This window comes from Hyla sarda, chromosome 4 (assembly GCF_029499605.1).
Source record: "Hyla sarda isolate aHylSar1 chromosome 4, aHylSar1.hap1, whole genome shotgun sequence".
Classification (NCBI taxonomy): domain Eukaryota; kingdom Metazoa; phylum Chordata; class Amphibia; order Anura; family Hylidae; genus Hyla; species Hyla sarda.
In genome coordinates this window covers 94,242,174-94,263,543 of record NC_079192.1, presented here as the reverse complement: position 1 = coordinate 94,263,543, position 21,370 = coordinate 94,242,174, and the positions used below count along the sequence as shown (strand labels likewise).

Genomic DNA, 21,370 nt, shown 5'->3' with positions numbered 1-21,370 from the left:
CAGGACTGAAGCATCTGTCAGCTACTATGGCAGGACTGATGTTTCCAAAAAGGAAGAGAATAGTAATTTATCAGCTATTATCTTTGATTTTTATACTAGTCAGTTGGAGAACTTGCACTTAGCATGGTAGATAAAGAAAATGAGTTAATAGTGCATGGCATGTATACTATTAGCAATCACAAAGAAACTGTATGATGAAAAGGGGGCAGCAGAGAGGGGCAGATGAAGGACAAGAAAAGCTAGGAGTGTGGGAAGGACAAGGGAGAAGAGGCAGTGCAAGAGGAGGGGAGATTGGGCTACAGGAGGAGGGTCTGTGAACTTGAGAGACTTAGACAAAAAACAGATGACAAGAGACAAAAGAGTAGGAGAATCTCCTGGATGTTGGATACATTGTGTCACCAGAGGACAGAGAAGATACCCAGATGCATTGGTGCAAGAGACAGGGACCTAGCAAGAAATGATCCCTCCCATTGCCCAATGCAAACATTACCCTGCACATCACACTAACAAAGAGCACATGTATAAATAGAAGATCACAAAGCACTGTAAACATTCCAGCACAGACACATAAGTACAAACATCCAATCTATCACACATTGTATCCACACACACATACTGGAACTCTGCCCTGACATCTGGACCACTACAGTACCATGCTGTCCCAAACCATCCATTGATAAAAGCACCAACCTGCAACCTCAAGATGCTTCATCTCCTCCTGCTCCTGCTCTGCTCAGTTGTGCAAGAGGTCACCCTACTTGTTCCAGGTTAGTATTTTCATAGTTTGGTGAAGGTTTGATTGATTCCTTCTGCAGGACATTCTTCAAAGATTGGAGTGTTAGCTCTTCTGACAAGAATGACAAGGTCTTGAGTACTGTATCTGTACTAACAGAACCTAGAATTGTTGTCAGGTCAAATGAAATAATATGGAGGAAAAGTAACCGTAATAGTAATTGTTCAAAGAAGGGTTAAACATTAGCAGGGTCTCCTTGTACATCATGGCTCTGCCCACACACTGCTAGGGACTCTACTCCATTAACCCTATCAGTTATCATCGCCTGAAGAAACACAGGTCTTGTTTGACAGTCTGAATCAGAGATTAGGAATATTATTTTTATTATAATATTATTTATCGGCAAAGTTGAAAAATAACATTGTGACGACAATGCAATCCTGCAAAATTGCACATTTTGGTACTTACTTATGGTTGATGTGCTTTTATAACTTATCTAAACAGCCGGACACGATTCCAAAAATATCCAAAAATACAAAAAAATATTTCTGTTTCTTTTTAATTTCCCAACAATTATAATATTTAAGAAAAAAAATTCTCCAAGATTGGTATAAAAGATCTGTGTATAAATACAGTTCCTCTGATTATGGTGCAACATTGCTGTGTGTAAACTCAGCTGTGGACTGTATGGCACTTACCATACACAGAAAATGATGAAAGCGCAGAAAATGATGAAAGTGCAGAAAATGATGAAAGTGCATATCCTAGATATCTTCTCTACAACAAGGAAACCCCATCTGCTTTTGCTCCTGTAAGCCAGTGGTTAGTATGATACAGAGGGAGTTAAACTTCCACAATAGTCACAGAACTATAGATCTTATGAGCTTAATTTAATTGGTGAATGGTAAATGTCATAGTATGTATGTATATATATATATATATATATATATATATATATATATATATATATATATACAGGATAAGTATATACTTCTTTTCAGTTTGTCAATAACATTTGTCTGTGTTACACTATTTTGTTCCTACAGAACAAATGTTATTGCAAATGCCACAAATGTGTGTGCCAAAATAACATCCCATAGTATTCCAGCAACTGGGACCTCCCAGCTGGTGAGATATAGTTGCAGGTTATATTTAGTGTTGGGCGCGAATATTCGCATTTCGAATTTTTATCGCAAATTTGCGAATTCGCGAATATTGCGAATATATTCGCTATATATTCGAAATTCCGAATATTCACTTTTTTTCCGCATATGTGAATATTTGCATATTCCTTCTTTTCACTTTGGGCCAATTAGAATGATGCAAATACACTTGTCAGAGGTTATCAACAACATCCCTCGCAACCAATAGTAAAGTTGCCCACCCCCTCACTGTTTTCTTCCTTGAATATGCGAATATTCACATATGCGAATATAACGAATACGTGAAATTCGTGAATATATTCATCTATATATTCGCGAAATATTGCGAATTCGAATATGGGCAATCCGGCTCATCACTAGTTATATATGCACATGCCAGTATTTCCCAACCAGGTTGCCTCCGGCTGTTGCAAAACTACAACTCCCAGCATGCCTGGACAGCCTTCGGCTGTCCAGGCATGCTGGGAGTTGTAGTTTTGCAACAGCTGGAGGCACCCTGGTTGGGAAACACTGGAACATGCAATGGTGTGTATTGTTGTACAGCTTGCTCAAAATGTTTCTCAATATACTTGCAGAATTCCTACAGAATTTCCCACTGTCACTGTTCCGGTCCCCTACCATATCTCTTTTTACGTGTGTGTGATGGCATGTTATCTATAGGAAAAACACTATTGGCAACCAAATGAGTGACATCACTGTGGGAGTGAAATAGTGATCCCCTGCCCAAGGTGGATGGTGGAATAGTTCAGAGAAGGACGTAGAATATTGTAATAATGCAGTAGCCAGTAAAATAATACAGTATGCCAAGTCTTATGTTCCTATCTTGCCTAGTGGATGGTGGATCTTTGCAAGGGTAGCTTTCTTAAAGGAGAACTCCAGAATATAAAAATTGTCCCCCATACTGCCAACAGTAAATAAATAAAGATGTACATACCTTCCTTCGCTCCCCCGGGGCCTCCGGTAACCGGCTCTGGTCTCCGCTGCGATCCTCTTCCTGGTTGCTGGTGGTCGGAGAATCATACTGTGCTCAGCCAATCACCGGCCGCAGCGAAGTCCTGACTTGATGGCGATAGGCGGAGCGGCAGTGTGAGAACGCTTCAAGACACACAATTCTTCACTACACCGGCACCTGCTGCCGGAGCTGAAAAAGTCACACTGCTCAGCCTATCGCTGGCCGATTCGGGACTTCACTCTGGCCGGTGATTGGCTGAGTGCAGTATGACTTGCCGACCACCAGCAACCAGAAAGAGGATCGCGGCGGAGACCAGAGCCGGTTACCGGATGCCCAGCGGGAGCGAAGGAATGTATGTACATCTTTATTTTTTTTACTGCCGGCAGTATGGAGGACAATTTTTATATTCTGGAGTTCTCCTTTAAATTCTAATGTTTATTTTTCACACCTTTTTTTTTTTGTGTGCTGTAATGTGTAGGAGCGCCAAATTTATTAACTGGTCTCCGAGCATTTTATACATTTTGTGCAGGTCACATTTTCTGAAATTTCTCTCTTTACATACACCAAAAAGCTAAGCTAAGTCTGGGCTGGTGTAGTTTTAGAGACTTTTCAGTGATTTTGCACCTTTTTTTGCGCATTTTCACAAAAGGGCGCAGTTCATAAAACCCTTCAATATCACGTGTATTGCCAAAATCAGGGGATTGCAACCCAAATTCAGCAGAAATGTGTAAACCAAAAGGAGCCAAAAAGGCGCAAATTAACTTGTGCCTTTTTTGCGCCTTTTCTAGATACAAAAAGCAGTCTAAAGACAATGATAAATATCAGCGTAAGTGTCCACTCAGCATTCACCTTATAGCATAGAGGGAACTTAAAAGCTCCTGGCTCCCAATGCAATATCTGTAATAATGTGCCCCATTTACCATATGCTAGGCACATTGGCTACCCATGCACCCTTTTTTTTATAGCTATACTCCTGTTGTCCTTATGATGTTTGTGGTTATAAATTTACAGATATGATGATGCCAGGAACATATAGGGGGAAATTTATCAAAACCTGACCAGAGGAAAAGTTGCCCAGTTGCCCATAGCAACCAATCAGATGGCTTCTTTCATTTTTAACAAGGTCTCTGCAAAATGAAAGAAGCGATCTGATTGGTTGCTATGGGCAACTGAACAACTTTTTCTCAGGACAGGTTTTGATAAATCTCCCCCAAACTGTATGATCATGAATGTACAGGGCCTACAGATCCTCCAGGAGACCCAGGCTACAGGGTTACTTGTGCGGTGTCTATAGAGATGTCAAACTCAATTTGTTGTTCTATTTTAGTGCAGTTTTTTTTTAAACCGTACTCATGAACAGTGATAAGAAAATATCACTTAACCATTATAGTCATGCAAGAATCCTATTTCAGTAGTTCTGGTTTTTGGTGCTTGCTACGTTGGAGTTGCATTTGGTCACACACATTGAAAAACTCTTTCCTGAGCATTCCTATGGCAAAGGGAAAGGTCCTTTTACATGGGCAAGTTATAGGGAGAATGAGCATTTATGGGAATACTCATTCCTCATAATTGCCTGTATAAAAGTGCCAGTGATCGGCTGACTATAGAGAAAACACTCGATCATCTCCTAATCCCATATTCTGTGCCTCTATTTAAAAGCCTTTGTACATGGTCTGACAGGATCACAGCGTTTAGCACTCGTTCAAAGATCCTTCACATGGCTCAATCCGTGTGTAGTTTTGGTAGTGGTGGTGCCTGGTCCTTTACTCAGTTCTTTTGGAACAACCACAATTAAATCTACTGTAGTGTACAATGTCTGGTAAACAATGAAGGGGACACAACTAGGGCTGGCCTTAGGCTGTATGGTACCCTGTGCAAAATACCCTTTGGGTTCCCCCCATTCTTTTTCATTGTGAAGCTCCAGTGTATACTTTTGATGGAAAGCTATAATGGCAGAGTGTAATTAGAAAAGGTTTCAGGGTATAAAAATGCAGAAAAATGCCCCAAGACCCGGGTAACAAGTCACAGGGCAGTTTTATGCTGCCTGTGGTTTGGGCAGCATAAAACTGATGACAGGTTCCCTTTAAAGGGGTAGTCCAGTGGTGAAAAACTTATCCCCTATCCTAAGGATAGGGGATAAGTTTGAGATCGCGGGGGTCCGACCGCTGGGGCCCCCTGCGATCTCTCTGTACGGGGCCCCCGGCTCTCCGCCGAGATAGCGGGTGTCGACCCCCGCACGAGGCGGCGGCCAACACGCCCCCTCAATACATCTCTATGGCAGAGCCGGAGATTGCCGAAGGCAGCGCTTCGGCTCTGCCATAGAGTTGTATTGAGGGGGCGTGTCGGCCGCCGCCTCGTGCGGAGGTCAACACGCCCCCTTCCCTCGGGCTGTCGGGGCTCTGTACAGGAGATCGCAGGGGGCCCCAGCGGTCGGACCCCCTGCGATCTGCAACTTATCCCCTATCCTTAGGATAGGGGATAAGTTGCTCACCACTGAGTCACCACTGGACTACTCCTTTAATGTCTATTTCACCAGTGGCCTAGTGCAGTGAATGCCAGTATCCCTAGTGGTCTATCGCAGTAAAGGTGTTAGTGTCAGTATCCCTTGTGGTCTAGGGGCTTGTGACCGTAGTATTAACAAAGCTGTAATGTGTGCAAGGGGAGCTTTTAATGAGTTCATTAACATGATGTGAACAACGGCTAAAAAGACAATTAATGGCAAATAGGTATAAGGGGAGGTGGTCCCAAACAAAAGAATACTGAAGGGGAAATACATGGCATGGGCACTAGGAAGGCACTGGATTCTATGCCAATTTGTCATTTATTGCCCTATTAAGGTCAATGCCTCGGTGCCCCAATTTAATGAATTAAATCCCAAAATGAGATGACCTGCTGCCTGCTGGGTTTTGTACTAGTGAATCAGCAGTGTGTGTTTGTGATGCCCCAGTGCCATCACACACTAAAGTTTGTCCTGACTTCTTAATGTTAATATAGACGCAGGTGCAGTGTACTCAGAAATCGCGGTCGCTCCGCGTGGTCGACTCGCAGGCCCGTGTGGCTGTGAGCACGACAAAGGGGGACACAGCTGGAGGCACACTATAGGGTTGGGTCATCGGCAGATCCGCAGTTTGAAATACGCTGCGGATCCGTTACGTGTGACCCTACCCTAAAAAGGCCTCTGAAAAATTAAATCTAATTGCTTGCTATGGGCAACTGCATCACTCTTCATCTACACAAATGTTGATTAATCTTTCCCAAGATCTGGAGTGAACTATCCCCTTTTAGGGTGCATTACCACCTGGCATATACGCAGCATATTTCAAGCTGCACAAAATTTATGGCAGCAGCGGGAAATACACTGCGTATTCCTCGCTCACTATACACACAGGGCTTTCCGGCGGCAGCCTTATGCGTGTAGTGAGTTAGTGCCGACTTGACTCCGATGCGCGGCTCCGCCTCCAAAACTCACTGCACACATAGGGCTGCCGCCGGAAAGCCCTGTGTGAGCGAGGAATACTCAGCGTATTTCCCGCTGCTGCCATAAGTTTTGCACAGCATGAAATACGCTGCGTATACGCCAGGTGGGAACGCGCCCTTACAGTAAGTTTGTTGTCTCCGGCAGATGCAGGGCATAGAGGGCAGTGGGCAGGGCACCATCAAGGGGGTACAACCGATACCCCTGTAAGGGGCCCGGACCGGAGTTTTTTTCAATGTCAGTGAGTGATTGTCACTCACTGACTGCTTGGGCCGACACATTGTACACTGACTGATTGACTGACTGTACTCTGTCACAGATCACACACGGCAGCGGTGACGCACCTCCGGGGCTGGCAGCCACTGTCTCTTTAAAACAGCAGCAGCTGACGCCGGCCCTGACGTCACGTGACCGCAGAAGCGCTGTGGCAGAGTCCTAAAGAGGAGTCCAGCGCAGCGGTGTGCAGCAGCAGTCTGTCTGACAGAGCGGAGAAGCGCAAAGGAAGAGCCTGCCCTGAGGCGGATGGTGAGCCAGCACAGTTGCACAGAGCAGATGTTATTAAGTAAAATAAAGGATAAAAAAAATAGATGACTGGAGCTGGGAGAGAACTATCTGGTGTGGCCTGCAGTCTGGGGGGCAAGGACTGAGGCCTACAACTATATAGGGGCAAGAATTAGCAGCAGAAAGGGGCCTACAACAACTATATGGGGGCAAGTTGCCCCCATATAGTTTTTGTAGGCCTTTTTTTGCTAATAGTTGCCCCCTCATATAGTTGTAGGCCCCTTTAAGAAGGGCCTACAACAACTATATGGGGGCAACTTAAACATGGGGGCCTACCCAAACTATATGGGGCCCCCATAAAGTTTGGGTAGGCCCCTCTTCTAATAGCTACCCCCATAAAGTTTAGGTGTGCCCCTCTGTTAATAGTTGCCTCCTTAATGGGGGCAACTATTAAAGGAGTACTCTAGTGCCAACTATTCCTCCTCCGTTGTGCACAGGCTGAAAAACAAAAACAAAAAAAACTTTCACTCACCTTCTCCCTTTCCGCCTGAGCGCTGCTACAGCTGATTGGTCTTCCGGTCTCAACCTTCTTCCTGTGCACGGATTGTCACACGGCGCTCAGTCTATCACCGGCCGAGGTGGAACATCGCTGCGGCAAGTGATAGGCTGAGCGCCGTGTGACAATCTGTACACAGGAAGAAGGAAGAAGATGGCACCGGAGGACTGATCAGCTGATCAGGGACCGGAGGACTGTCCAGAGGAACGGAGGAAGGTGAGTGAAAGTTTATTTTAATTTTAGTTTTCAGTTCGGGCACAACGGAGGAGGAATAGTCGGCACTAGAGTACTCCTTTAACAGTGGGGCCTACCCAAACAATATGAAACAACACCGACCGACTAAAATATAACATATATTGCATAACCTGTTAGGAACCAAGGCCATACCTGTACGCCCTGGTCCTACTCCCCCAGTTTGAAGCGCACTCACGAGCTGAGCACACTTCATACCCAGTAGGTCCTGACTGCTATCAGCAGTCAGGACCCCTGGTTAATGCAGGGCATCCCCAAATGGGCTGATGCGCAGCATTAACCCTTTAGATGCCATATTCAAAATGTTTAAATTCTGGAGTTAACAGTGTCGGTAGCTCAGTGGAGCTGATCGGGATATCCACGGCAAAAGTCCCGATCAGCTAAGTGGATGGCGGGAGGGCCCTTAACCGGCCTCCTTGCCAACTGATCGGTTGATTACATGTTATAATATATATGGTGATTACATGTTATAATATATATGGTGATAATATTCCTCCTTGTATAGTGGTATTATTGGTAATATTAATCTCAGTTTACAGGATTTGGTCAGTAACAGTATGATGGTAATAAGTATGGTGATAATATTTCCTCCTTCCTTCCTCATTGAACTAAAGGGCTTTAGTTTTTCTTGGACCAGGGGGGGGGTGGGGGGGGGATGGCGCACAGGTGGGGAGAGGTCGGGGGGGGGGGGGGGGTAAGGCCAAAATTTCAGATGGCAGCCCTGATAGTGGGTATAGTAAGTTGCACCCAACCTGTATTTGCCCCTCCCACAGCTGGCACCCTGTGTGACTGCATGGGTTGCATGTAGCTAAGGCTGGCAATGCTCCCTGGAGTCTGCAGTCCCCTTATTCAGCTGATGGGCAGTCAGGGAGGTAAGTCAGACCCTCTCCTATCAGATACTGATCCTAAGGATAGGCCATCATTATTACATTCCTAGTGAAAAAATTTTTTACATCTATTTGGTTAAAACTTACAAAATGGAAAAGAATGAGAGCTAGCATTGGTATGCTTTAGTAGTATTACTTTTAACAGTTTTTTACTATATTATATTAATAATTGTTGCTCCTCAATGCTGGAGTTAAAATTATCTAACACTCACTCCAGTGAATATTGCTGTAGTCTAAAGGGGTAGTTCAGTTAAGTAAAATATCATTTATTTAATTCCCTCATGTAATGATAAATATATCTTCCTAAGCAAGTATTTAAAAGTAATGCTCCATTGCAGAACTATATGAAGCACAAAATGTGCGAAATGCAGGAAAATGAGCCATACTGCGTCCACTTTGTCTCGGCTTTCTTCCCCTAACTGCCTCTGGCCCCCACCCTTGGAGACAGAGTCATGTGACTTTTATGCGGTCTCTGAGTCAATGTAAGCCACGCCCCAAGAAGCAACGGCACACAAGAAAGATCTGATTACTCTGAGGAAGTGAGGGGGTTTACAGATGGACTTTTTGGGAATGCTGAGAGTTTTAGTTTTGCAACAGATGGAGGCACCCATTTTGTGAACCATTGCTATATAGTACAGAAGATGGAAGCAGGATGAGAATGGTTGCTTAGTAACACTCTGAGGGTTGGGGCCAAGGGATTGGGGAAGAAAATGGCAGTTAGGAGGAAGTGAGCATAGAGTGGCCGGCAATATAACGCAATATAACGCAAGGTGACCCCGTGTTATATCGGGTCGGTCCCGGCATGTAACTGAAGCCAGGACCTGGGGCTAATAGCGTGTGGCAGCGATTGCGGTGCTGCCTGCTATTAACCCTTTACACAGCGTTTAAAGTTGAACGCCGCGTCTAAAACGAAATTAAAAGCTTCCCGGCTGCTCAGTGGGGCTGATCGGGACCACGGCAGTGAAAATGCGGTGTCCCGATCAGCTGGGACGCGAGTGGAGGTCCTCTTACCTTCCGTTCAGCGATTGATTGCTCCAAGCCTGAGAAACAGGCTTGAGCAATCAACCCCCGATAACACTGATCAATGCAAAGCTATGGCTTTGCAGTGAACAGTGTATAAAACCAGTTTGTGCAGTGTTATAGCCCCCTATGGGAGCTATAACACTGCAAAAAAAAAGTGTAAAATCCAAATCACCCCCCTTTGCCCATAAAAACGTAAATATATATAAATATAAACCTATGTGGTATCGCTGCGTGCCTAAATGTCCGAACTATAAAAATATATAATTAATTAAACCGCACGGTCAATGGCGTACGCGCAAAAAAAAAAAATCCAAAGTCCAAAATAATATATTTTTGGTCACTTTTTATATAATAAAATAATGAATAAAAATGCAATCAAAAGTCCAATCAATACAAAAATGGTGCCACTAAAAACTTCAGATCACGGCGCAAAAAATTTGCTCTCATACCGCCCGATACACAGTAAAATAAAAAAGTTATAGGGGTCAAAAGATGACAATTTTAAACGTATACATTTTTCTGCATGTAGCTGATCTGAGTTTTTTTATTTTTTATTTTGTTCATTGGATAACCCCTTTAAGGAATATCTGTTCTGAGAGAGGAAGTAAGGTAAAATAAAGAATTCTAGTGGGAAAAAGTAGCAGTCCCAAGAACTCAGGTGTGTCCTATATATGCGGGAGATATTTTTAGATTCTTTAGACTCTTAGCTTTTTCTTACTTGAAATAAAGATGACCCTTGTAAATGACAGAATAGTAAATGTCAGATTTTTTTTAGTGATCATAAAACTAATGGTAGTAAAAAGAAAACCAAAATGGCTATTACCAAAAAAGGTTTCACCATGTAATAAGAATTGGAAAAAACATCTAACTAAATTTATAATACCGGTGTCTTCTTATATGGGGGAGAGGTTTCTACAGACACAGGGATGTAGCTGCACCTGCTACCTCTGCATTCCCTACTGCTAACGGCAAAAACTGCCATTTTTGGTACATAAATGGCCCAGATCAATTCATTTGCACCTAATTTTATAGCTGGTACAATCATGGCCATGATAGTAAACTACATGTGAGATGGCAGACCTTTTCCCATCAGTGACATACTGCCTAAGAAGGTAGACCATGCAGCTGCTATGGGGCCACTGTGGTGGGAGGGCCTAGCAGGAATAGCAATTGGTCCTGCCCCCTGTCCCACCTGATAAATTGCCAACAGGCAGAAAAACATATTTAGTCAATATTGGCACCATACTTTACCACTAGCAGCATACTACATTAACAGAAAGTTGCCCTGAGCTCTTCCCCTGCTTAAATGGGCACTCTCATTAAAACTAATTTTTGCTATTGCACTCCTTATGGTAAATAAAAAAAATCTTTCTAATGTACTTTGTTTAAAAAAAATAAAAATTTCTATGTTTTATTTGTGTTTAAAAAACCTGCCACTAGGTGTCTCCCTACTTCTCCAGAGCACATTTCCCCCCATCTTTTCAACATACTTTGGACTCCTGCTGGCCTGGCAGAAGTCCAAACACAGGAAATGCAGCCTAGAGTGCTGAGAGGAGTGTGTCCAGCTTTATCCAGCCATAGCTCCTCTCACACTAAACTGCACACTGGCAATTGGTAGCAGAGTAAGGCTAGGTTTCCACACAGGTTTTTCTTTGGTGTTTTTTGGAAACTGCCGCTGCAGTCTTTGAGCCAAAGTCAGAAATGTATAAAAAAAGAAATGGAAAATATAAGGAAGGGTGTGTACTTCTCCCTGCTACTGGATCCACTTCTGGCTTTGGCTCAAAAAATGCAGTGGCAGTTTTCCAAAAAACGCTAAAGAAAAACCTGTGTGGAAACCTAGCCTAATGGAGGAAGTTCTTCCCAGTATGGCTTCAGATGATGTCACACCTGATGGATAACACCCCTTCTCGGTCTGTGAACCTAAACCAGAGGCTGAGCAGAAAATACAGAGCAATAGAAAACTAAAAAATAAAGGCAGGGGTGGTTTATCATGATGGGGGGAGTGAACTTGGAGGATTATACAATTTATCAAGTTAATGAGAGGTTTTGAATTCTATAGTTTTTTTTCTATTTAACCCCACAAATATTTTTTTGTTTTGCATTACAATATATGGTGAAGAGTGCATCTGAACAGTATATTTTGTCCTGCAAAAACAATCCATGGCCTGTCTAGGGTTTATCCATTCATAAAAACAGTGATCACTGTCCGATCATGGGGGTCCAACTGATGGCACCCCCGGGATCTTTAGTATGGGGCTTGGCTCTCCCCGATGAGTGCGCCAACTCCCACCTCACAAGACTTACTAGTCTCAGCACTAGGCCCACTCAGTCAATTACCAGCTGCATTGTTGCCCCACCTGTAGGAAGAGCCAGGGGTCTCAGCAGTTGGACCTCCTGCAGTCGGATACTTGTACCCTATCCACAGGATAAGTTTTAAATAACTGGATAACCCTTTAAGAGGTTAAAGAGGTGTTAAGAGAGGAATAAGGTGGGGAGTGGTCTTTTGAAAAAGAAGCCCTTTCTTAAGACCTCAGTATCAGATTAAAAAAATATGTGAACATAACCCAAGGCTCCAACTCTTGGACCTGGTTATTGGGATCTGGTGTCTAGTGTAAGTTAAGACCAATTATTTTCCTTTCTTGAGCCATGATCTCTTGTCAAGCAGCTATTCTCTTTAGCGCTCTGCGAAATAAAAAATAAATGTGTCTCTCCAATTTTGGTGCATTGGGGACAAAAGGTTTGACAATGCAGCCATAGTAAATCTTGGCCATAGTATCTAAAGATAGCAGCACATGTTCATTATTGTTAACATCATCATCATTATTTATTGATTTATCATTTTAGATAATTCTTCTTGTGTCTATTATTTTTGACTATTACACTTTGTCTTTACTAATATCTTAATATATATCAACAGTTCAAATGTGGCAAAAAGTGATGAGCCGCTGTGGTTTTTGAAAAGGCTTCTAGTAAAGCTTAAGTAGTAAAGCTTAAGGATGCATTCACACGGGCGTATTTGTCAGTGGATCTGCAGCTGCAGATCCGCTGACAAAGGCCCCTAAAGTGCTGCCCTCTTTGTGCCTGCTAATTGCGGCAATCCCCCGCTACCAGCAGACACACTGTGAAGTGCGAGTTGTAGTGTATCCGCACATCGTGGCCGCTCCCCCGGCTCCCTGAGCTACACAGAGAGCGGGCGCGATGTGTGCGAGTACACTGCAGGGTAACTCGCACATCACAGTGTGTCTGCTGATAGCGGCAGATTGCCGCTATTGGCACAAAGAGGGCAGCACTTTAGGGGCCTTTGTCAGCGGATCCGCAGCTGCGGATCCGCTGACAAATACGCCCGTGTGAATGCACCCTAAGGCTAAGTTTCCACCTGTTTTTTTTTTCTGGCAGTTTTTGGAATACTGCCACTGCAGTTTTCGAGCCAAAGTCAGACGTGTATTCAAAAGGAATAGGACGTATAAAGGAAGGACTTACACTTCTCCTCCCTTATGGATTCACTTCTGACTTTGGCTCGAAAACTGCAGTGGCAGTATTCCAAAAACTGCCAGAAAAAAACCAAGTGGAAACTTAGCCTGAAGAGGTTCTCCAGTGAAAAACAATTTTTTTCAAGTCAACTGGTTCCAGAAAGTTAAACAGATTTCTAAATTACGTCTATTAAAAAAATCTTAATCCTTCCAGTACTTATCAGCTACTGTATGCTCCACAGGAAGTTGAGTTGTTCTTTTCAGTCTGACCACAGTGCTCTCTGCTGACACCCTTTCCATGTCAGGAACTGTCCAGAGTAGGAACAAATTCCTATAGCAAACTTCTTCTGCTCCAGACAGTTCCTGACACGGACAGAGGTGTCAGCAGAGAGCACTGAAAAGAACAGATTAAAAAGAACTATACAACTTCCTCTGGAGCATACAACAGCTGATAAGTACTGGACAGATTAAGATTTACAAATCTTTTTAGCTTTCTAACACCAGTTGATTTGAAAGAAGAAGAAAAAAAGTTTTCCACCGGAGTACCCCTTTAAGACAATTGCAGAATCTTTGCATTTGCGGATGTATCTTTGAGTAGACTGCTTCAAATTCCATCAGGCCTGGATGTGTACAAAAGCTGGTTGTTCATGTGAGAGAGATTGGGAAAAACAAAACGAAAAGGTCAGCTGCAACAGTAATAGAAGGAAAGACTATATAAATCTTACAAAAGTAAAAAAAAAAAAAAAAAAAAGTTTTAACCACATTAGCAAATATGGGCAGAAACTAACCTCATAGGGCTACAGTCACAAACGGACAATAAAAAAAAGAGTATTAGGGATAAGTTGTGGATCAACTGTTGTAGGAAAAAAGTGCTGTATGGCATTTATGTGTTTAGCTCATTTTTATGGGGGTTAGACATGTGTAATAGGAAAGGCTGCTGCAGAGGTTTGGAGTAGATATGTATGCTTTGTATTTTAATTCTAAACACCTTGATTCCATTTTAACAAATTTTGCCCTGCTAGAATAGCCCTTCAACCTGATATCAATGGGCTAAAGGGGTATTCCAAGTTAAAACATTTATTCACAGGATAGGAAATAAGTTTCACATCAGGGGTCTGACCGCTGGGACCTCCAGGATCTAAAGAAAGGGGACCTGAGTTGCTCTTTGGAATGGCGTTGCGAGTGAGTACAACATTCGGTTATCTTTGGCAGCTCCATATACAATAAATGGAGCTGTAGCAGGTATTCTCCATTCAGATGTTCAACATAGGTCTCAATTCTCAAGATCCTGGAGGTCCCGGGGGTCAGACCCACGATCTGAGACTTATTCCTTATCCTGTGGATAGTTGGTAAGTGACTTAATGTGTAATGAGTTTATTGGTCTTTCGCACTTGTTATTTACACCAACTTTCATTATCACCATCCTTACCAGTTATGTACATATCTACCACTGCTTTATCAATACTTTTGCCAGCATATTTTTTTCCATTATGGAGCTTTTATCTTGTATCCAGTAATACACGGTCACTAGAAGAGGAGTATCCCTCAGGAATGTCTCAGTTATGAAGGGGTTTCCATGGTTGTAGTATAAGTGTGTGTCGAACTAAACACTAAAACTAGAAGAAAGATTTCTTTAGATGCCCCCAGCCAATATCTGTGGAATCACATTGGTTTCCATACAGCTGACTCTGGGGACAAACTTTAGTTTCAAAATTTTGCAAGAAACAGGTGCATACTGGTGGAAAACAGAATTTAGATATATGTGCTTAGATTGAATATAACAACCCCTAATATATGAAGTATCTTTACCTCCCAAGACTAGTCAAAGGGTGCACAGGGGTTATGTATGATGCATTCTTTCTGTTTGTTATTGTTTATTCCTAATAGTCCACATTTGGGCCATAGATGTAGATGGTCAGCTGGCTCTTCTCAGACCAGCTGTGCGGCAGCTGTACATGGGACTTGGATTGTTGTGGACTCCGATTAGTGCCTGAGGGGGAAGGGAGGACTGAGCAGTCCCACAGGATCCCAGAGATGGGAATACACAGACTACAAAAGGTTGCAGGACAATTTTTTTAAAGCCTCTCTTGGGAAAAATAGGAAAAAAGATCATGGGATTTATTAGGGAAGAACTTTATGGCTCATGATACGCAAAAACAGTGGCTATAAATCCTGGATCACCAAAGCCTCACGACGAAGGTTACATAATGTGAGGAAGCCCCAGTAATCTCCTCTCTTGTCATGAGTCATAGAAAATAGTTTTAGGCAATCCCAGTGAGAACAGAAACAGCTTTATTGCCAAGATGAATAAATATTGTAGTAGTGTCTTCGGCAAATACTACTTTATACAAAGACCTGACATAGATTCAGACTTAGTGCCCTCCCTGAGTTCCAATAGAGCTATTGATCTTTGAGGTTATTTTATTGTGTTGCTGAGGCATCACTACTAAGTAATCGGGCTGCAATCAGTGCAGGAAATGGTAGCTACTATCAAGCAGGAGTTCCAACCTGTCTTCTGAAAATTTAAGGGTGAATGAAAGTAACCCCCAGTACCACTAACTTAGTGTCTTGCCATTGGAGAGATATTCTAACTTTCCCTTTGTCTTCCTGTCCCTGAAATGTTTTGTATTGTTAAAGTGTCCCTATCATTTAAAAAAAAAAAAGTTTTGACAGGTGCAGAGGCCATTGTGAATGGCCTGATCCCATCTTATCTATATACTTGTGTTATCTCTTACTGTAATCCTATCTGTGATGATAAGGAGGATTATGCTGAAAAATGATCTTTACAGAACAGGAAGTATCATCTTATTATTAGGTTTAGTGGCCAGACAAAAAAATTGATAATTTAGGATTATTTTATAACATAAATAGTTAAATGGAAAATTAAAAAAAAAAAAAAAATCACCAATCACCAAAATATTCTAAAATTTCGATTCATCTTCTGATGACACATTTCCTTTAAGTAATCTTGACCCCATTATACTTGTTCACACAGAGAATCGATTTTTTATATATTTCCACCTTTTCTGGCCAGCTATACCAACAATATACTTGTCACGATGCCGGCTGGCAGGAGGTGGATCCTCTGTGCCAGAGAGGGATTGGCGTGGACCGTGCTAGTGGATCGGTTCTAAGTCACTACTGGTTTTCACCAGAGCCCGCCGCAAAGCGGGATGGTCTTGCTGCGGCGGTAGTGACCAGGTCGTATCCACTAGCAACGGCTCAACCTCTCTGACTGCTGAAGATAGGCGCGGTACAAGGGAGTAGACAGAAGCAAAGTCGGACGTAGCAGAAGGTCGGGGCAGGCAGCAAGGATCGTAGTCAGGGGCAACGGCAGGAGGTCTGGAACACAGGCTAGGAACACACAAGGAAACGCTTTCACTGGCACAATGGCAACAAGATCCGGCGAGGGAGTGCAGGGGAAGTGAGGTATACATAGGGAGTGCACAGGTGAACACACTAATTAGAACCACTTGCGCCAATCAGCGGCGCAGTGGCCCTTTAAATCGCAGAGACCCGGCGCGCGCGCGCCCTAGGGAGCGGGGCCGCGCGCGCCGGGACAGGACCGACGGAGAGCGAGTCAGGTACGGGAGCCGGGGTGCGCATCGCGAGCGGGCGCCACCCGCATCGCGAATCGCATCCCGGCTGGAGGCGGTATCGCAGCGCACCGGGTCAGTGGATCTGACCGGAGCGCTGCAGTAGCGAGAGTGTAGCGAGCGCTCCGGGGAGGAGCGGGGACCCGGAGCGCTCGGCGTAACAATACTGTTCATGCAAATCCACACCCAGTTTATGTCTGGTGTCTGGTAGGAAAATGAATCAAGGTGGAAATGACTTGTCAGATTTGTATGGTTTTTCTCACCTATCCCCTCAAAACCATATATTTTTTACACCTTATTAGACATTCGTACTTTAGGTTTGTCTTGAACATTTAGTGACCAGGCATAGGTTCACATTTTCAAATATTATAGAATAAAGATTCCTAATATGCAAAAAAACAAGAAAACACAGCTTAACTTTACATTAACTTGTTGAAATAATCAATAAAAAAATGGGGTGGTTACCCAGCCAGTTGGTATTGATCACAGTAAAGATGATATAATGAAAGTACATAACAAGTAATTACATAACAATATTAAATGGGGCATTACACAAAAACTGAATATTATCATGATCGACTCGACTTTTGTCTTCTCAGATATTCCTCTCAGCTTTTCCCTGGATGCAGACATCGTGCATCCTGTCCGAGTAGATGAACATGGTAGTTTTCTAACCTATGACCTAACTCCTCGAAATCTACAGAAGAGGGGACTTTCTTCAAGCACTGGTTCCTCTACCTACTATGGGATCAAGTACAAAGGAGTTGAGTTGACTTTCAACCTTAGTCAGAACCACCAGCTGCTGGCCCCAGGCTTTGTTAGTGAGTGGCGTAATGGAGGCATCCGGGAGTCAAGTATTGTCAGTAAACCTTCCAGCTCATGCCATATGCAGGGCGAGGTACAGACCCACCACCATCAAGTTGGAAATGCTGCCATCAGTATCTGCAGCGGTCTGGTAAGTGGAGAACCATTGTATTCATTGCTGTGTGGTCATTGGATCTTTTTTTTCTTTTTTGAAAAATGTTTGGAATCTATTGGCAAAATGAGAAGTTCTGGTAACTATTTTTTTGCACAGCATCTCATTGTTAGTTATATACCTGAGTGAATGGGATTTGCTGTGTCTGATAGGGGTTTCCCAGGTGTGCAGTGTCTGACATGTGTGAGGGATGTCTAATCCCAGGTGTGCAAGGTCAGACAAAGTGTTTAAGGGCTGACTAAGCTGCCAGGTGTTCTGGGTCTGACACATTGAAACATCTGTTTATGTTGTCATGTCATTGATCAGGTCTAGAGATCAGTCCTTGCCCCCCAGGAAAAAAAAATATATTACCCGTTGATTACGGCAATGACCATAACAATACTTAATGTTCTATATAACCTTGTGTTTTTTTTTAATCTTAAATTGTTTTTGTAAGAGAGGTGTCTTCCAGTTGGAACATGAGGATTTCCTGATAGAACCAGTGACAACAGAAGTGCCCTCTTTAGAAGAAGGAATGCCTCATCGGATCTATCGTCGTCACTTGGCTGATGGACAGGAGTCAGGGTACAACAGCTGCGGTGTCAAGGGTGAGAAAACTTAAGAGATCCTAACTTTATTCTTTGTTCATGTACAATAGGCTCTTCACATTGGGATTTTACACAGTTAAATGTTACTGTCCGCAGGTTTTTAGGGTATACAGTAAGGGCATGGCTGTATATGGCCGTTGACCCTGTATCAGTTTATACCTCTCATTGTTTAATTGACACCTCAATGCCAAGATATTAGATATATATGCAAATTAGGCTTTGGAGTCCTCTGGGCATTCCCCTTGGCTGCTAGAGCCCAGCAAAGTTTTGGCCCTTCACCAGTTAGAAACTGATGAAAGGGCCCTATACAGCCATGCTCTTACTTTATACCCTAAAAACCTGCTGCCTGTATACTTTAATGCATATTAAACTTGTCAATTTCTGACAATGTCAGACATGATGATTATAGGAAAATACTGATAAATATCTACAATCCATGTTACTATAGAGTATCCAGACAGCCATGATAAGTGGGAGAGAAGAAGGGAACGCTGGGAGCAGACAAAGGCAAGAGCAAGAAGAGAGCGACCTATATCTCGACGATCCATTAGTAAGGAAAAGTGGGTGGAAACCCTGGTTGTGGCTGACCCCAAGATGGTGGAATATCATGGAAAAAACAATGTAGAGAACTACGTACTGACTATTATGAATATGGTGAGGATAATTGAATATATATATAACTTTTATTTCTACGGTATATCTGAGTCTCAGCCATGGTTTATTTAAAACTTGCTATATATATATATATATATATATATATATATATATATATACATATATATATATATATATATATATCTTACATGTATATCCCTTGACTGATTCCTTTTTAATAGGTAGCTGGGCTTTTCCATGATGCTAGTATTGGGAACAGGATAAACATCGTTGTTGTGCGTCTGATTCTACTGGAAAGCGATGAGGTAACAAGGAGAGACAGCCTATTGACATGCAACCACCTTTGGGTCTGTGGAACAAGATAATAAAGGGAGGTAAACATTGGAGAGATGAGAGTAGTCGAGTAGCTGCAAGAATGTGTAAGATGGAAGGGTAAAAAGTGATATGATTGAAGAAATGAAGTGAAGGCCGAGGGTACTGTAGAAACCTGTAGAATGAAATATATTTGTCCAAAGTGAAGTAGAGGTGGGAAGGAGAGGTTGGCTGGTCTTCTTGATTTTAATATGACATGGTCTTCTCATCCCTAAGGAGGAACTGAAGGTTTCCCATCATGCTGACAACTCTCTACGCAGTTTTTGCAAATGGCAGAAGGCCATGAACATGAAAAGTGAAGAGCATCCTTTACATCATGATGTTGCTGTTCTTCTTACCAGGTCACTAGATGACATTATTTACCACAGCAGAGTGAACATCAGTGTTCAGTCATATAGTATATCACAACAAAAGTACATTACCCAATTGGTGACCTAACACAGCATAAACCAAATGTTAATGCTTGTCTCGCCTCCTCCTATAGACATGAATAGAGGGGGCGTGGCTTGATGTCACAACCATGGCCGCCCGAAGCCGCTGTTCTGAACATAAATGTTCAGAACGCCAGGGTGCCAGCCCAGAGATCATGGGAGTTCCACTGGCCTGACCCCTCACGATCAGACATCTTGTCCCCCATGATGCTGATATAACCACTCATTTGCAGCATTAGTTGCCTCCGGAACACTCCCTAAACGTTGTCCCTTTATGTGTTTTTTGAGATTGGGGAGCAGATCAAAGACATGGACCTATGTCGGGCAATTAGGGTAAATGGGACATCCCTTGAAAGCCTAAGAAGGTTGGTTTTGTCATTGTTTCCCCTGCAGTGTGTGACAAGGCATTATCCTCTTTTTTTTTCCATTGTCAAAAGTTTTGGGATCCATTTTGCTGTAGACTTTCTCCAATCCAAGTCATTGTGGATAATAACACCAACTCTCTCTTACTAAAAATTCCCAGATATGTAGCAATATCTTTGGCTGATATTCAGCAGTCCTCCATGATCATATATTGGATAGCTTTCCCATTTGGAGACACAGAGACAGAAACAGGCCTTTCTCTGGGTTTCTCACTTTCAACACCGAAATGGCCAGTTTTAAAATTGACAACATGTTTTACTGTTGCACATGAAGGGCTGCTGTCACCCAACGTTAGTGACATTTCATTATGGATCTGCTTCACACTTTTCCCTTGGAGAAACAGGAACTTGGTTATGGTCATATGCTCTTCTTCTGGAGGTGCTGCCATGTTCACTTTGGACTAGGAAAGTAAAGATAATTTAAAATCATAGGTCGTTGATTTTTGCGCCATTGAATAAAAAAAAAACAAATTGACCTTTACATCCTGCACTTTATAAGTTCCTAGCACAATGTTTTCTGGGTAAGGCTCAATACTTATCAACACCCCCTAGTATATTCTCACCACGTACACATTCATAGGGCATATATGTATCCATAAATATGTATTCAGTACTATACTTACTATTTAATTATATTTTAATTGCAGAAGAGACATATGTGCTTCCATGAATCGTCCATGTGAAACTCTTGGTCTTTCCCATGTGTCTGGAATGTGCCAACCACACCGCAGTTGTAACATAAATGAAGACACAGGTCTGCCAACCGCCTTCACTGTCACCCATGAATTAGGACACAGGTAACATTTCATTTAGATTTTGATTGAGAGCAAAGACTTACAACCTACATCTAACATCATCTACAGTGATCCCTCAACTTGCAATGGCCTCAACATACAAAAGTCTTTTCTAGTAAAAGCAAAATGTCCAGCGCGAATATGAAGGAACTGGATGTTTATTCCAATAGCCAAAAAGACAAGGAGAACATGACAAGGTGACGCGTTTCGGTCCTAAGGCTGGACCTTAGTCAGTTGGTATGACTAAGGTCCAGCCTTAGGACCGAAACGCGTCACCTTGTCATGTTCTCCTTGTCTTTTTGGCTATTGGAATAAACATCCAGTTCCTTCATATTCGCGCTGGACATTTTGCTTTTACTTGTCAGTTCCAGTCGGTGTTGCCCACGCCTGTCCTGGCGCGACGGGCTGAGGGAGTGAGCTGGACTATACACTTCTTTGTCTGCAGTTAAAAGTCTTTTCTGGACCATTGTAACTTGAAACCAGACTCAACATACAATGTACAGACAGTCCAGATCTGCGAAACGTGTCACAACTGGAAGAACTGACCAATCAGAATGGGCATTTT

The 21,370-nt window shown here is 42.9% G+C and overlaps 1 protein-coding gene across 2 annotated transcripts in view; it reads left to right on the top strand.

Moving 5' to 3' along the window:
• The first annotated feature begins 226 nt into the window (after nucleotides 1–226).
• ADAMTS7 (ADAM metallopeptidase with thrombospondin type 1 motif 7) overlaps nucleotides 227–21,370 on the top strand; it is a 96,451-nt gene continuing 75,307 nt past the window's right edge. The window contains exons 1-7 of one of the 2 annotated variants that reach the window (XM_056571576.1): nucleotides 227–767; nucleotides 17,208–17,563; nucleotides 18,021–18,171; nucleotides 18,620–18,825; nucleotides 19,008–19,091; nucleotides 19,375–19,499; nucleotides 20,659–20,808. In XM_056571576.1, the coding sequence (XP_056427551.1) occupies nucleotides 704–767; nucleotides 17,208–17,563; nucleotides 18,021–18,171; nucleotides 18,620–18,825; nucleotides 19,008–19,091; nucleotides 19,375–19,499; nucleotides 20,659–20,808 (1,136 nt within the window). In that variant the 5' untranslated portion in view covers nucleotides 227–703. The remainder of the gene's footprint in view (nucleotides 768–17,207; nucleotides 17,564–18,020; nucleotides 18,172–18,619; nucleotides 18,826–19,007; nucleotides 19,092–19,374; nucleotides 19,500–20,658; nucleotides 20,809–21,370) is intronic. The other variant, XM_056571575.1, reaches the window with a different exon arrangement.